Source organism: Camarhynchus parvulus, chromosome 1A (assembly GCF_901933205.1).
Source record: "Camarhynchus parvulus chromosome 1A, STF_HiC, whole genome shotgun sequence".
Taxonomy (NCBI): domain Eukaryota; kingdom Metazoa; phylum Chordata; class Aves; order Passeriformes; family Thraupidae; genus Camarhynchus; species Camarhynchus parvulus.
In genome coordinates, this window is record NC_044586.1 from 68613392 (window position 1) to 68631150 (window position 17759).

The following is a 17759-nucleotide window of genomic DNA, read 5'->3' on the forward strand; positions in this document are numbered from 1 at the left end:
AGGTGTCTGCTGAGGAAGGCAGGAGCCTCCTCTGAAATGGACAAACCAAACCCACTCCCTCTGAATTGTTATAAATTTGAAATTAAGGGGCTCTCAGGCAAAGATGTGGGGATAGGAATAAGAGTTTACTAGGAAAATTGAAATACAAATGTAATAGTACAAAAAAAATCTGACAGAGTCAGAAATTACCTGACAGCCTGTGGGTCAGGGTATTGGTGGCAATCTGTCTTGGTTTGAACGGACAGGTGTCTGCCAAGGAAAACAGGAGCCTCCCCTGAAATGGAAAATGGAAACCTCCTCCCTACAAATTATTAAAATTTTGAAATTAAGGAGCTCTCAGGCAAAGATATGGGAATAGGAATAACAGTTCTTTATCAGGAAAAAAAAATTTAAAATATAAAATACAAATGCAGTAGTACAAACCAAAGCACTGTCAGAGTGAGAGCAGGAGCTGCCCCTGTGTGTCAGGGGGTGGCACAGCCCCATCCCATGGGGGCTCAGCCCTCCTGCAGTGCCAGCTGTGCTGCTGCTGCAGCAGGGATCCTGCACAAGGGGGGAGTTTTCCTCTGCAGCTCCAGGGCTGCTGCAGATGGGCCTGGGCTCCCTCTGGCAATGCAGGGCAGCAGAAAGCTGCTCCTCTGGCAATGCAGGGGGCAAAGGCTGCTGTGCTGCTCCAGGCTCAGATTGGATCCAGGTAGGAATGCTTGGCTCCTCCCCTGGGCGCAGCATCTCCCCATGGGATGCTGGAATTGGATCAGCCCTGCAGGGACACTCAGTGGCCATGGACAGCAGAGATCTCCTGGAGGGAGGGTTGGCTGTGGGAGAGATAAAGAAAAAACTGCCCCATGAACAGAGGTAACTGCCCCACCTCTGACAGGTGGGAACAGAACACACACCCCATTTCCAACCCAAGACACATGCAAATCCCTCAGCAATGTGGCTTTGGAGAGGAGAAAATTCAGATTTGTTGATGAGCCTCCAAGCCTGTTCACATTCTTTCACCTTCCTCAGCACTTCTCTTGGGGTTTTGCTGTTTCCCACAGCTCCTCTGTGCATTCTCTCCCTTCCCTGATCTTATCCCTCTCTTACAAATGTCATGCTCATGAAGCTCAGGTCAGGGAAAAACTGCTCATTTGCTAGGAAATACCCAAATTCTAAAAGCCTCCCAACCAATGTGATGAGATGGAGGCCACAGTACTTCAGCGTCTGAGCTGACATGTGTTGGTTTTGATGTGTTTCCAAGGTGTTTTAAAAGTGTTGGAACTTCTTACCTGGTTGGTGCCGGTGGTCAGTGGAAATATAGTTAATATAGGCTATTTTTTCCTGATTTTTCTAATTCTGAGTTGTTTCAGGGAAGGAAGAAAGTGGCTGGAAAAAAGAGGGACAGCGTTGGGAGATAATTTTTGCACAGTGGGAGAGGCGGGGAGCAAAAGGGGAGCCAGCACTTGATAGAGATGCAAAGAAAAGATAAATCAGCATTTTATTGTGAGAATGAACAAAAATCTGCTTGCCAAAAGTGCAAGGCAAGATAGCCAGTTGCATGAAATGAATTTATGGAAGAAAGGATGGGTTGAAATTGAAATTTCTAGGAAGGAGGGTTGCTAGCAAGTCATCAGTCTCTTCCTTACTCATCTTCATTAAAAACAGCCACAAAGCTTTGGTGTACCCAGACTGGGGGACTGCTAATGAACTGCACTTCTGTGGGGCTGCTACAGGGACCCTTCTCTCACTCTGGATTCTCTTTTTTTTTCACTTTCCCTGATGCACATTGTGGATATTTGATAACAGCAGCTCTTGCAGCAAGGGTGCCTTGTTGCTTTGGGTGGTTCTTCTGCAGGATACCAAGCCTAACCCTTGTTTTTTCACATTTCCACGAGCATTTTGACCTCTGAGCAAACACCCTGAGCTCCATTGTAGGAGCCTTCTGCATCTCTTCCTCCCAAAAATGATTTCTTTCTTGTGTCCCCCTGCCACATCCAGCAGCTGGGGCAGTGTGTGGCACATTTTTGCCAACTAATACAATGTGAATTTTTTAAATGTTTTATTTTTTGAGTAAGGAGGTTCATTTGGGACATGATGTACATGGTGGGCTCAAAACAGGAATGTGAATGGCAGGAAAAAAGGGTGGAGGTTTCTGGAGGGAATAAAGAAATTTGGAGGATTAAAAAGTTGACAGAAGGCATGGAAATGGGAACATCTGTTAGACTTAATCTGTTTCTTAGGCTTCACATGTAAGGAATAAGTGGATATTTGTTGTGAACAAATATTGTAAATAATGATCTGTTTGCTTTCATTCATTTCCCCTCCCACAGGTCCCTTGTGAAAGACTCCTCTCCTGTGCCTCTGATGGATGTCACTAATTTATCCACACCTCGGAAATTCCTTGAGACTTCCCAGTTCAGTACTCCTGGAAGCTCCAGCAGTGAGTATTTAAGTATTTAAGCCACATATATTCATTTGTGGATCTCCAGCTGATTTTGCTGGAGTAGGAGGAAGCAAACCATCCCCTCATGGCTTAGGGGAGACAAAAACCTTTGAGGTGATTTTGCAATGTCACAAAATGAGTGGGTGCTGTGTCCAGGGGCAGAACTTGGCTTTTTTTCCTCATGGAAAATCATCTTTTCCCTCTCCAGCTTCTCAAATACACTCAGCTTCCTGTGCCTGTTCTCACCTTGATCGTGTTCTTGATCTCTTGAGCAGCAGAGATTTGCAGTGGGTTCATTCTGTGTGGTTTCCTCAGCATTATTTACTGCAGGCAGCCGGGTTTGTGTAGATATTACTGAAGTTTTTTATTGTGTGGGAGCCAAAAGGTCAAATCTGTTCCTTGTGGGAGCTTTGTAACTTTGACTAAAGGTCTGCCTGTACACAGGAATAATCTGGGGCTGATCTTTTATTCCTGTTACTGAAACAAACAGCAAGGCAAACTCTTTTCACTGGGGGCTTTTGTCTGAGCTTTTGGAAGGGCTGCAGAGAGGGGAAATTAATCTTTGTATTGTTTCAGGAGATTAATAAGTGGGGTTGTCCTTGATGAATAATACAGAAGTGACCTCCAGTCTCTTCCCCCTTTCAAACCTGACTGTTTCAGTATTCCTCAAATGCAGAGAATATTTCCTTCTCTTTTCAGCCTTATTAATTCTTTTGTCCTTTTGTTTCTAGTTTTGTCACACTTGCCTCCCAGATTGTTCTGTCTGATTACTCTTATCTTCTGCTCCTGGAGGGGTTTTGTTCTTCAGCTCTGCTCCTGCCAGGCTGGTTCTTGGAGCCTGGGGCTGTTTCTCTGTGTCCTGGAGGTTTGGGAGGAGTCACAAACTTCCAGAGCTGGAAACTGCAGCCTGCTCACTCAAAGTCTGGAAGAGAAAATAAAAATATATGAAAATTGAAAGTATGAAAACTCTGAGGGAAAAACTCAAGAATTCCTGTTCTGCTCTATGATCAGTGGGAAGTTCAGTTCAGTTTTCTTGCAAAAGATCTCAGGATTTTGAGGAACTGAGGAGATAAACCACAAAAACCTGAATCCCAGCCTCGCTGGAAATAGAATAGTTTGGGTTGGAAGGGATCTAAAAGACTATCTAGTTCCAACCCCTCTAAATGTTAAAATACACATATTTCAGTGATACTTATGGTATCTGCTACTTTCTCCCCTTAAAATATTGCTCTTCTGTATAATAATAAAACCCAAAAGGTCTGAAGTTATGGAGCTGATGGGGATCTCCCACCTCCCAGCTGGGGAACTTGGAGCCTGGGGCTGTTTCTCTGTGTCCTGGAGGTCTGGGAGGAGTCACAAACTTCCAGAGCTGGAAACTGCAGCCTGCTTGCTCAAAATCTGGAATACAAAATGAAAATATATGAAAATTGAAAATATGAAAACTCTAAAGGAAAAACTCAAGAATTCCTGTTTTGCTCTATGATCAGTGGGAAGTTCAGTTTTCTTGCAAAAGATCTCAGGATTTTGAGGAACTGAGGAGATAAACCACAAAAACCTGAATCCCAGCCTCGCTGGAAATAGAATAGTTTGGGTTGGAAGGGATCTAAAAGACCATCTAATTCCAACCTCTCTAAATGTGTTAAAATACTCATTTTTCAGTGATATTTATAGTGTCTGCTACTTTCTCCCCCTAAAATATTGCTCTTCTGTATTCTAATAAAACCCAAAAGGTCTGAAGTTATGGAGCTGATGGGGATCTCCCACCCCATGGGGAACAGAGTGGGAGATGCCCCTCCTGATCTTTTTATTTAGCAGATCTCTTCTTGCTCTTCTCACCCAGTGCACCAGAAAATCTTTTCCTTGGCTCCTCCTTGTGCTCTGCATCACTCAGTGAAGTGCTGGGCAAGTGTCCCTCAGCCTGGCAAAGATGTGGATTTTAACAGAAAACGTTTGATCTGCATAAAATATGCACATGGTTCTGCTTCAAGTGCACAATGTACTTATGTAGATTTTTTTTTTTTACCCTGTAATTTTATTTAAAAGTAGCCTTTTCCAGGACTGCACAACTAGCAGAGAATTTCAAACTTATGCCTATGCATAACAAAAGCTGTTTCTGCCTGTAGTCACTTAAGTTCTTTGGCTTTTTATTGATGAAACAAAGTGTCTGTGCATATTAATGGGTGCCGTTCTAAAGCACTGACTCATTCATCCCATCCCAGCAAAGATGCCAAAATTTGGAGTCCTTCCTGCCCTCCCTTCCCAGAGGAGATGTTACCTTGTGCTGTAGAATCTTTATAAGGAAATTAAAGCTGTTCCTGCCGCACGTAAAACAAACAAATCCTTTGGAAATGCTCACCTGAGGATTGGAGATGTGGCAGCTCACCAGTAACACGTTCCCTTCATGCCACTTCAGAGAAATGAATTTATAATTCTCTGTTTGAACTTTCTGTACTCTGAAGGGTATTTAGGGAGGTTCTTGCTTTGCCAGGCTCTTCCTGGAACTCTAAAAGGTGCTCCCAAACCCAAGAGTGCCTTTTCCTGGGAAATCTGGGACAATACTTCTCAGAAATCCAGCAGAAGATGAGCTGGTGGTGACAAAAAATGCTACTGTGGCTGGGATATGTAGATTTTATGTTGAATTGCTAATTAATTTGCTAATTAATTGCTTTTTATTTAATTTTATTTATTTATAATGGTTTTTGGAGCAAAAAGAGTTTGTATGGGCAGGCAGTGTGGTGGTTCTAAGGCCAGGTCTAGGAACTGCTCCTGGCTCTCTTTCTTCAAGAACCAGAGACTTCTCCACATGTGGAGAGCTGCAGAGCTGCTCCTGCAGAATCCCTGGAGAAAATCCTTGCCTTTCCTGAACCCACTCTGACTGGGCTGAACCTCTTGTCCTAACAAAGCCTGCAAACCTCTCGTGAAGCAGAACATTTGAATACCTTCAAAAGCCTTTTAACACAACAGCTTGAAGGAATGATGATGTGACCACATTCTCTAATAAAACTGCAGCCGCTCTCACAAATTTTTCGTCACCAAACCTTTTTTCATCTGAAAATGCTCAACTCTGTGTTCAAGCAGGCAAAAGTTGAGCTGTGGGTTAAACCCCTAAAAGCTGAACCATGTCCAGAGTTACAGAGGGGGGAGTTTCCTGATCCCTGCTCTGATGATGCCCTACAAAAACCTCTGCTCCACCTGGGATTCATTTGCTCAGCGCTGCCATTTCCCAAGGAACCACCCTGCTGCAAGGAGCTTTCTAACAGCTCCTGTCTGATCCCTAAAAAGCCAACTTTGGGAACTCATTTAAGCAAAGCAGCCGAAAAAAAGGCTCTTGGGTCTTGTTTTTCATTCCAGTGAACAGCCAAAATTGGCTGCTCCTCATTATGAAGGTTTCATTATCCACGAGCTTTTATGGGACTCTTGTAAAATGTAATGTACTATTTTCCACGATTTATGTCCTTCTGGTGATATCCTTTGTACCTTCAATCCTTCCAGAGGAAAGCACACGAGTTCCTGGCGGCCCAAAGGCACAATTTCAGATTTGAAGGAACATCACCTGCTAATTCCTGGTGCTGAATCCTTGTTCTGGCACGTCCATGGAGCAACAAATGGGCAGTTCCTGCAGAAATGGGTCCTTGGAAAATTTTGGGAATTTTCTGCTAGTACTTAACCTGGTTATTGCTGTAAAGGACAATCAGTGCCAATCACAAGTTTTCATTATTATCTTTTTAGCCTTCTTTAAGTATCCTTTCTGTATTTAGTGTAGTTTAGTTTAGTATTCTTAATATAATATAGTGTCATAAAATAGTAAATTAACCTTCTGAGAGCAGAGAGTCAGATTCATCATTCCTGCCTCCATCAGGACATTCCCAGCAAATACAATAAGGAAGGGGACAGGAGGAGCTTGTTCCTGGGCCAAAGCTTTGTGGTCAAACAGCCCCTTGATGACATTAAATGGCAGGAGAGGATGTTTGAAGTGTGAAAGACATCAGAAAAGGACAGCACAGTTACCCAGGGTTGGGATCTTGTCAGATCTCACAGATGAATGGGCCCCCAAAGCTGCCCAGGGCTCCTGTTTAATGGGACAATGTGCAGGGAACACATTTTCAGTGTTCCCACTGTTTTATCAAATCCCCAGATCTGACAGAGCCTCCAGAGCCGTGTGCAGCTCCCAGATATCGAATTGCTCACTTTGCTCTTGTTTGTGAGAGATGTAAATCAATGTCCTGACTGTTTGAGGATGCTGGAAATTGGTTTGCTCTTTGGAAAATGGAAGAGTTTGTCTCAGTGTGCTGGCAGAGTTCTCAGCAAGATTGCTGCTTTTACTCCTCCTAAATGCTGTCCTCACATTTGGCTACAGCTCCATTTCCTCCCTCTTGGGTGTTCATTGTGTGATATTAAGAATAATTTACAAGCTGCTTACAGAGAGGGTGCAGCCTCATGACAGGACCTGTCCTCTGAGAGGCTGGGGAATATCTGCATTGAACTCAGAGGAACAAGATATTTAGGGTTAAAAAAAAATAGTCTAAACCTTTCTTCCTGTAGCATTTCCAATGTTTTTTTTCACAGCTCTGGTTCCAAAGAGCTCATTTTCTGTGTCCGTGCCCGAGTTCTGCTGTGGGTTTTGGAGAATAACAAATAGCAATAACAGAGTGGGCAGAGACCAGGCCTGCAGCCACAAAGTCCTTGGCAGCTCTGTGGGGTGAAAGGTCTGAGATGGAGCAGAGCTTTGAGCAGGAGCAGTTCTGCATCCAGTTGTTAAATTCCAATTGGTGTTTGAAATGTCTTTATTTTATCTTTGCTTTTTTTGATGTTTTTTTTTTTTTTTTAATTACTGCGTTCTGGGTGTTTCTAGTTGCTTGTCCTGTAACTTGTTCACATTTAATTGAAAGAAGAGTGTGTGAGAGAGAAACAAGCACTCTTTGATCTTCCTGGTGTTCATTGTCAGAGGATCATGGAATAGTTTGGAGTTGGAAGGGTCTTTTTAAAGGTCATGCAGTCCAACCCTCCTGCCATGGCAGGGACACCTCCCACTATCCCAGGCTGCTCCAGCCCCAGTGCCCAGCCTGGCCTTGGCCATTGCAGGGATGCAGGGGCAGCCCCAGCTGCTCTGGCAATCCCAGCCCAGCCAGGAATTCCTCATTGCCAAGATGCCATCCATGCCTGCCCTCTGGCAGTGGGAGCCATTCCCTGGGTGCTGGCCCTGCAGGCCTTGGCCCCAGTCCCTCTGCAGCTCTCCTGGAGCCCCTGCAGGCCCTGCAATGTGCTGGAAGCTCTCCCTGCAGCCTTCCCTGCTCCAGGGGAACATTCCCAGCTCTCCCAGCCTGGCTCCAGAGCAGGATCCATCCTCTCCTCACTCTCACCTGCTGCTCTGGGTTCACCTGTGAGACCATGTGAGCCATGAGCTTGCTTTGATCCAGAGGTGCAGAGTTTGGGATGACACTGCAGGAAAAGCAGCCTCTTGGTTGATTGAGCCTGAGGTTGGTGTAAACTGGCACCCATTTATTTGGATTATTTATAAATTGGCACCATGCTTGGGCCGTTGTTTTCTTGATCTTGCCCTACCTTAGCCCTGGTGCTGCTCCTCTGGTCAGGGCCCAGCTTCAGGCAGCCATTCCTCACTCCTGCCACGTTCCTTCCACCCTTCTGCTGGATCTTTTGACATTCCTTCAGCTTCCTGGAAAAGTTTCCAAGTAAAAAAAAAAAATCTGTTGAGGAGTTGAAACCATGGGAGTCATCTGTCACCCAGCAGCCTTTTCAGAGCTCAGCCCCAGTCAGATGAAGCAGCTTTTGGGTTTTCATTTTGATCCAAGGATCTGGAGTGGTGCATGGCACAGAGTGGCTGTAGATCTTCCAAGATGCTTTTAATTCAGTTTGCCTTGAAGACTCTTACTTCACAGAAGTGTTTAAATATATTTATTAAATGTTTCACCCAGTCTTTAACAGAGGCACGCTTTTGTTGTTGCTGGGTGTTATCTGTAAATTAAGAAATGTTGCTTAATGAACCTACTTAAAACAAGCAGAGTCTCTCTTGCTTTCCCATCCCCTGTTTCTTAGCAACAGGGTTTCTCCCTGTGCAATCCCTGTTACTTCAGGACCATATCTGCAATATCCTCTCTAATTCTTCTCACTTTACCCTTCCAGAAGCCTTGCTGGAAGATTTGAGGAACTTCATCAACCCCTTGACAGACGTAATAAAGCAGAAACAGATAAAATCAAACAATCAGTCACTTGGGCAGTGTAAACTTTGCTGAATTCATCAGCAGTCTCTTAAGCTTGATAGTGTTTGTAATGAAAATTCCTCTCCTGTGAAGAAAACAGCAAGGAAAACCAGCTGGGGAGGAAACTGAGGGGGTTTTAGCTCCTTGAAACACATTCAGGGGTTTGCAGGAATGTTGTACCTTCTCATTTACGAGTATCTTTGATTGCACCAGACTTCCTCTATTTCCTAACACGGAATTTACACCATGAATTGTTCCTATGTCACTGTGATATTTTCTGAAAAATCCCTTTGCCAGGATTTCTTCTCCTGGGAAGCTTCAGCTTCTCCATGTTTTGCTCCTCTGGAATGTGATTTGGAGAATTGTTTACCCAGCATGTGAATTGTTTTTAATTAATGTCCAATCACAGCCAGCTGTGTCAGGACTCTCTGGTCAGTCACAGGTTTTTATTATTCATTCTTGTCCAGCCTTCTGATGAAATCCTTTCTCTTTCTTTGGTATAGGTTTAGTATATTAATGTAATGTAATATAATATAATATAATATAATATAATATAATATAATATAATATAATATAATATAATATAATATAATATAATATAATATAATATAATATAATATAATATAATATAATATAATATAATATAATTATATTATATTATATTACATTATATTATATTATATTATATTATATTATATTATATTATATTATATTATATTATATTATATTATATTATATTATATTATATTATATTATATTATATTATATTATATTATATTATATTATATTATATTATATTATATATATATCAGCCTTCTGAGAACTTTGAGTCAATTCCCATCTCTCACCTCATCCTGAGGTCCATCACAACAACACCACAACAATCGGTGACAACATTCCTAAATCAATCCAATGTTCAGGCTGCTGTGTTTATGTCCAGGGAAGTCCCCTGCTTCCCCTCAAAATCCAAGTGTTTCTGCTTTCCTTGTTCATTTTTGGTTCCTCCACGTGCTGGGAGTTCTGTGGAGCCAGAGGAACTCCCTGTGCTGCCTCTTCAGGGTGCTGATGTTGGGCTCTTGCTAAAATTAAAATTAAAATCTCTTCCAGTGCGAGACTCGAGCCTGCTGGAAATCAAAGAGGACACAGAGCTGGATCCAGAGGAGAACAGTGCTGTCTTCATGGGAATCCTCATCAAGGGGCTGGCCAAGCTGAAGAAGATCCCAGAAACAGTGAAAGCCATCCAGGAGCGCTTGGAACAGGAGCTCAAGCAGATTGTGAAACGCTCCACCACTCAGGTGGCTGACAATGGCTACCAGAGAGGGGAGAACATTTCCCAGGAAAATCAGCCTAGGTAAGGAGATTTCAACTCCCAGCCCTTGATTGCTGCAGGAAAAATAAAAAAGAAAAAAAAAAAAAAAAAAAAAAAAAAAAAGAAAAAGAAAAAGGTCTTAATTGATAATATAGCTTGAAATGAGAAAATTCAGCTCGGTGATTTCGAGTGTAGCAGAGTCCAATTAAGCTGATGCAAGTGCAAAGCTTTGAAATCATGTATGGAACTAATTCCATCACAAATGTATGGCCAAGTCTCTAATTGTTTTACATTAATAGCAAGGTGTGGGAGCCAACTGGGCACAGTGTTTGTGCTGCTCCTCAGAATTCACTGGAAGTGGCCTTTGGAACACAAGGATTGCAGCAGGAATCTCTTCCAGCTGAAATATTCATCTCCACATTGTCGTGATCATTGTCCAAAGGGAATTAATGGCAGAAAAGTAAAGTGTGTATCTTCATTATGTGCAATATTTGTAGTGGAAAATCACTCCCAAGGAAAACATCGGCTTGATAAAAACTCCTTTTTTAATTCCTCTCATTAGCACTGCTGTGGAAACAATTCTGTTTTGAAAACTTAGTAGAGTTACAGTGCTGATAACTCAGTGAAAATGAGCTTTTTTTAGATGGGTCAGAAGGCAGAATTTGAGTTTCTGATGCCAGGAGTGGAACATATTCTTGATCCTTGTTTTATGAACCACTCTGGAGAGGTTGTGTGGCTCCTGGTTGTCTGTTGGAATTGATGAATTGGATCAGGTCATATATCAATGCCATTAACCTGCCCAGAGGGTTGAGTGAGGCACACAAAGGTTTAATGGGTTTTGGCAGCTGTTGCAGAGTGTGAGCCTTGAAGATGCTCATGGAAAGTGTCCTGAATTCTCGTGGAGTACAGACATAATTAGAACTGGTTCTAAACCTAAATCACACCTGAAGTTTACAGCAAGCAGGTGAATTCATTTATATTGCAAAGAATAAATTACAGGATGGAAGGGTGTCCCCACCCCTTAAATTAGGTTCACTTTTAAATCAAAGCTCAGAGACTTTCTTACTTCAGGGGGAAAATAAATCTGAACAACAAGGCCCTGCTGCTTCAACAGAGCTCTGTAAGACCCCAGATTTGAGCTCAGTGCAGGGCCCAGAAGTGCTGAACTGTTCATTGGTCTGTCTGATGATCCCTGAAATCCCTTCCAACCCAAACCATTCTGTGACCAAGGATGAGGCCGAGGATCTGCTTGGGGAAATTGTGGTGTAATTCCTTTTGAGAGCCCATGCAGCAATAATTCAGAGCCCCTCTGGTTGTACGAGACAGAAATGATTTGTAGAACCTGGCCAGAAAAGCTGCAGATCTGATAACAACCACTGCTGGTCTCATTCTTCTTACTTTTTAAATTTAATTCTCTTTCCCTTCCTTCCTTAATAAGCTTTTCCATGTAGCTTTGTGCTGCCATCTTTTACATTGGTGTATAAAAATATTGTTAATGACTCCCAGATTTTTAAACTCAAGCTTTTTCTGGTTTGTGATGACTCTCTGGGTGCTCTCTCAGATCCTCAGAGCTTCAGGAAGGGCAGGAGCACGTTCCAAGTAGCTCCTTGTCCCTGGGGGAGGAAAACTTTGAAAACTCTGCCTGAATCTCACCACATTCTAGCTGAGCTCAGCTTTAAGTGAACAATTTTAAAGTTCAGAGAAATTCTCTAACATTTTTAGATCTCTGTGCTTGAAGGAAGTTTATGGAGAAAGTCTCAACTATAGGAATTGCCACTGCCTTATCCTTAATTAGTGGCTCATTAGTCACACAATTACATTTAGAAATCCTTATCTGTGGTTGTGGAGGACAAGGTGGCCCAGAAGAGGCTGTGCTGAGTTTCCTTGGGTGCTGCTGCACAAACCTGTGGGGATCTCCTGAGTTTTGGAAGAGTTTGCACCTCAGAATAACGATGTGGGTGGATGCCTTCTTGAGGGACAGATTTATGGGACATTTCGGTAAGGAAACATTACAAATCCAGTCCATGGAGAGATGGGAGATTGACACTTCTGCTCCTAAATCCTTGTGCTTGGATTCCATGTGCTTTTCCCTACAGATCCATGGTATATTGTGTCTTTTGCCCTCACCTCGGGGTTATGAGGTGGCTGTGACAAATTTTCCTGTCACTGCCTGTCCCTGTTCAGCTCAGGGCACTCCCTGCTCCAACCCCATCCAGGCCAGGCCATCTGATGCCATTTGCAATATACATTTATATATATATATTAATATATATATTTGCAATATTTATTGATGCAATTTGATGAGTTTTGTCTCGTTGCCTGGGTCTCTTTTGGGTCACCTTCTTTCAAAAACGATCTGACAGATTTATAGGACTTTTGGGGAAAAGGAAATAAGAGGTGCTGGCTAAGGTGGAAGCAGGGAGACGTGGGAATACAGTGATGAGAATGGAAAATGCACTGGGGTGGCAGCTGCTGACCCTGGATTCTGGATCTGGGCGATTTCATGTCCGTCAGTCTGGAAGGTGGGAGCAGGGGTCCGCTGGAATTCCCATTCCAGCGTCAGGCTGGGAGAGCTGGGGGTGCTCACCTGCAGAAGGGAAGGCTCCAGGGAGAGCTTCCAGCACATTGCAGGGCCTGCAGGGGCTCCAGGAGAGCTGCAGAGGGACTGGGGCCAAGGCCTGCAGGGACAGCACCCAGGGAATGGCTCCCACTGCCAGAGGGCAGGCATGGATGGCATCTTGGCAATGAGGAATTCCTGGCTGGGCTGGGATTGCCAGAGCAGCTGGGGCTGCCCCTGCATCCCTGCAATGCCCAAGGCCAGGCTGGGCACTGGGGCTGGAGCAGCCTGGGATGGTGCCCAGGGGTGATCCTGGGGGTGTCCCCAGTGCCATTCCCTGTTCCTGGGAGCGCTGGGGGTGCTGCAGAAGGAGCAGCAGCAGCTCCTGCCCTGCCCTGGGGCTCGCAGCTCCTGCTGGGCAGACTCAGAGCATGTGGTGGCTCCAAAGCGGCTGCAGGAAATGAGATGGAGCCTGTCTGTCAGAGCTACAAGTGCCTAACATATGGATTTGGGAAGTGTTATCTCCACGTTTTGGTGGGGTTATGTGGGGACTCGAGTTGCTCATTAAACGTCAGGGAGCTCCAGGAGGATTTTGCTGTTCTCCACCAGTAAAAAATGTGATGGTGCTGTATTGTATTTGCAGGGTGCTCCGTGGCAGGAAGGATTGATGAATTTAACTCCATGTTTTTTAGAAGGTTATTTTATTATTCTATGATATTATATTATATTGTATTGTATGATATGATATGATATGATATGATATGATATGATATGATATGATATTATATGATATTATATTATATTATATTATATTATATTATATTATATTATATTATATTATATTATATTATATTATATTATATTATATTATATTATATTATAATTATATTATATTATATTATACTATGCTATACTAAAGAATACAGAAAGGATACTAACAGAAGGCTAAAAAGATAATAGTGAAAACTTGTGGCTCTCTCCAGAGTTTCAACACAGCTTGGCCCCGATTGGGCATTGAGTGAAAACAATTCCCATGAAACCAATGAAACAATCACCTGTTGTTTAAACAATCTCCAACCACATTTTAAAGGAGTAAAACACAGGAGAAGCAAATGAGATAATATTGTTTTCCTTCTTCTCTTAGGCTTCTCAGCTTCACAGGAGAAGAATCCTGGGCAGGGGGATTTTTCCAAAAAATGTGAATGCCACAGTGCTGCCTTGTCACAAACTGTTCAGGACTTTGCGAAGGTGCTTTAATTATGATAATTGGGCAGTAGGGAGCTATGGGAGCAGGTACAGTGCAGTGCACTTAGATGATGTTATAGCTATAACAAACAGGACTAAAACAATATAAGCTATATAGGAATACAATAGGAGTAAAATCATGGCAAGCGATGAATGTTCATATTTCAGCTTTCTGTCATTTGAAACCTGCCATATTAATTCAATAACTCAAAAAGAGTTCCTTTTATCCTGGTTCTGTGGGTAGGTCAGTTTTTATTGTCATACTTTTTTCTGGGGGAAGAGCAGGCTATTTCCCTCCCTGCGCGGGCTCTCACAATGGGCTCTAATATTATGTTAGTCCAGTTTAATTACTGTGGAGTTATTAATGGGTTTTGTCTTCCCTGTAGCCCTAAACAGGACACTTTTCAAATGAGCAATGCTGATATAGGGAAGGGAATGAGGAGAAAAATCCTCAAGAATGTTCAGATACCAAACCTGAGCTGAAGTGAGTCCCTGTCACATTCATATTTTCTGGAAAAATCCCTTTGCCCAGGATTCTTCTCCTGGGAAGCTGAGAAGCCTGAGAGGAAAAGGAAAACAATATTATCTCATTTGCTTCTCCTGTGTTTGGCTGCTTTGGGATGTGGTTGGAGATTGTTTAAACAACAGGTGATTGTTTCATTGGTTTCATGGGAATTGTTTTGACTTAATGACCAACCACAGTCAAGCTGTGTCAGGACTCTGGAAAGAGTCACGAGTTTTCATTATTATCTTTTAGTCTTCTGTCTGTATCCTTTAGTATAGTTTAATTTAGTATTCTTTAATATAATATAGTGTCATAAAATAATAAATTAGCCTTCTGAGAACATGGAGTCAGGATTCATCATTCCTTCCTGCCCCGGGGGCACCCTGCAAATACAATAAGTCCCCTGAGCCCGCAGAGAGGTGACATCAGCATGTCACAAAACAGGACATGAAACCACAGTGCCATGTCCCCCTGCCCTGCTGCGAGCCCGTGGAAGGTTCCAGAAGCTGAGCAGAACTGTTCCTGTGGTTGCCAGGTTGCTGCTGGAGCTGCTGGAGCTGCTCTTTGACAAGTTCAACGCGGTGGCCGCCGCGCACGCCGTGGTGCTGGGCCACCTGCAGCAGACTGTGGCCTCCCCCTGCAGCCAGCACGACGGGGACATCAAGCTCTACGACATGGTGGACGTGTGGGTGAAGATCCAGGATGTCCTGCAGGTAAGGCTCGGGTTTCTGTGGTTAAAATGACCCCCAAGGTATTAAGACTCTCTTTTTTCCCAGCCCCACGACCGAAGAAGTCGTTGAGATTCCTCAGCTCTGCTTTTCAAGGTTTATTTTCTCTTCTCTATGACATTCTTTCTCTGACCTGCTGAGATCTGTCCAGCAGGCTGGGTTGTGGCACAGCACCTGCCCTTGGGGTGGTGTGTCTTGGTTTGGAAAGCCAGGTGTCTGCTAAGGAAGGCAGGAGCCTCCCCTGAAATGGAGAATGTAAACCCTCCCCACCCCTCCGAATTGCTATAAATTTTAAATTAAGGGGCTCTCAGGCAAAGATATGGGAGCAGGAAATAACAATTACTTAATAGGGAAGAAAATAAAAAGATAAAATAAACAATGCAGTAAACTAAACCAACACTGCCAGAGTCAGAACACAGCCTCACACCCTGTGGGTCAGGCTGTTGGCAGCAGTTCCCATTGGAATTGTGGCTGCAGCCCTCCTGCAGTGTCAGGGGTGGTTCTGTTGGAGCAGGGATCCTGTAGAAGGGTGTATTCTTCCTCTGGAGATCCCAGTGGAAGAGACAGCTGCTGTTCCTCTGGGAAATCCAGTGCAGAAGCCGAGCTGGTGTTCCAGAATCTCCAGATTATATCCAGGTAGCAATGCTTGGCTCCTCCCTCTGAGCTCACATCTCCCAGTGGGATGCTGTAGTTCTTATCAGCCATGCAGTGACATTCAATAGCTGTTATCAGCAGATGTCCCTCCCGAGGGAGGAGTGACTGTGGAAGAGATAAGGAAATATTGCCCACGTGACAAAAGACAACTGCCATAGAGATGCTAATAGAATACATTTTGCCTTGCAACCTGGAACCTGGTGTTGGCTTTTTATACTACAAACTATCTGTACTCTATTCACAATAATTTTCCAACACCTATCACCTGTGTTAGACAGAACCAATCCAGAAGTGTCACCATCACAGCAGAAGATGGAGGACAAGGAGGAGAAGAAGAAGGACAGAACATGCCCAGATTCCTCCATCTTGCCTTTTGAACCCCCATTCTAAATTCCCAAAATTCTACTTTTTCACCCTGTGACAAATTCACTATCATTCTATTCAAACCCTTGCGGCTTGTACATCTTCACACAAAGTTGGTAATTGTTTCCATGGGCTAAAATCAAAGGCACAGGTGTTTGTGACTCTGTGCCAAGGTCTCTGAGCCCCCTGCCAGGGTCTGGAATCACCCAGGGCAGCCAGAGGAATGTCCTGGGTCCCGACAGGTAAGAATCCCCCAGGTGGGCACGTTTCAGCTTGCAGCTGTAACAAATACAAAATAATACAAAAAACCCCTATAAAATATAAAAAAAAAATACAAAACCCCTTCAGAACCATGCCAGAGAATACCTGTCGTGCTCAACACTCAGCAGTGCTGGGATTTATCTTTTTTTTTTTTTGGTAAGTGGCCACATTTACAACAGATTGTAAAACACCAAAGAGCTTAAATATCAGCAAAAAAAAAATCCCATGGATTCATCCTTATGGTGTTTGGAAAGGTTGATTCCTTTTGCCTACCAAGTGATTTATCAGCAGCTTTCAAAGTGACATTTTTGTTCTGTGTTACCATGTCATGCCTGTCTTATAAAGTGTCACAGCTCTAATGGCTTGTCTTCTGCTGTCATTATGGCTGGCTTTAGGCAGCTCAGACACTTGCTGCCGGCGTGTTTGCAGCAAATTCTTATTTGATTCTTCCTCTTAACTGCAAGAGACTAAAGCTGTGCCTTGCTTAGGCTTTATTCAGGTGCTGTGCCTCTCACCCAGGGATCTGAGGCTGTCTCAAGCAGCAGGGCTCTCATCTGTCACATCTCTGTTCTCTCATTCTTGCTGTGTTGTATGTTTTGTGTTATACTAAACACATGTCTAGTATTTTTTTTAATTTATTTATTTGGAGATTACCTTTATACATAGTGCACAGATGTGGAACTTCACCTGCCATGTGATAGAGGAGGTTGTGGCATTCACATTTTCTGGAAAAAATCCCTTCACTTAGGATTTTTCTCCTGGGAAGCTGAGAAGCTTCAGAGAAAAAGGAAAACAATAATGATCTGATTTACTTTTCTTGTGTTTTGCTTTTTTGGAATGTGTTTAGATATTGTTTACTGACAGGTGATTGTTTCATTAGAGTTTTGGTGTGAATGTTTTTATTCAATGGCTAATGAGTATTAAGTTGTGGCAGGGCTCTGGAAAGAGGATCATGAGTTTTCATTATTATTTTTTAACCTTTTATAAGTATCTTTTCTGTATTCTTTAGTATAATTTAGTATAGCACTTTTTAATACAATATAGTATCATAAAATAATAAATTAGCCTGCAGAGAACATAGAGTCAGATTCATCATTCCTTCCTGCCACGAGAATCCCAACAAATACAATAGGAGGTCAAAGAAGTGAGCCTGGCATTATTTACAGGAGGTGGAAGGATTTATGCTGGTCATTCCAGCTCTGGGCTGGTGATGGAAAACGCTCTCTGCCTCCTGCCCTAAGTCACTTTTTCAGTTGTGGGCTGGTTTGTAGCTGTTGCTCTGCAGGATTGTTTGACTGTGCAGTGATGCTGTTTTTTTCCTTACCCAAATATCCCAATGACTTTAAATACTTGGATATGATAAATGTAAGGTATGGGCCTTCAGTGCCCTTCACTAACTCCTTACCCACAGATTTGTCTTTCTAGAGGAATTATTATCAAAGGAATCTCCATCACCTCTCCCTATGCCACAAACTTGCAGCTCCCATCACAGAA

At 43.2% G+C, this 17759-nt stretch overlaps 1 protein-coding gene across 1 annotated transcript in view; it reads left to right on the top strand.

Annotated features, from left to right (window-relative positions):
* The window catches only part of EXOC4 (exocyst complex component 4), a 351460-nt gene that overhangs the window by 42999 nt on the left and 290702 nt on the right, over window positions 1-17759 (top strand). Inside the window, exons 5-7 of the mRNA XM_030959908.1 lie at window positions 2313-2422; window positions 9751-9994; window positions 14795-14972. Of these exons, the coding sequence (XP_030815768.1) occupies window positions 2313-2422; window positions 9751-9994; window positions 14795-14972 (532 nt within the window). The remainder of the gene's footprint in view (window positions 1-2312; window positions 2423-9750; window positions 9995-14794; window positions 14973-17759) is intronic.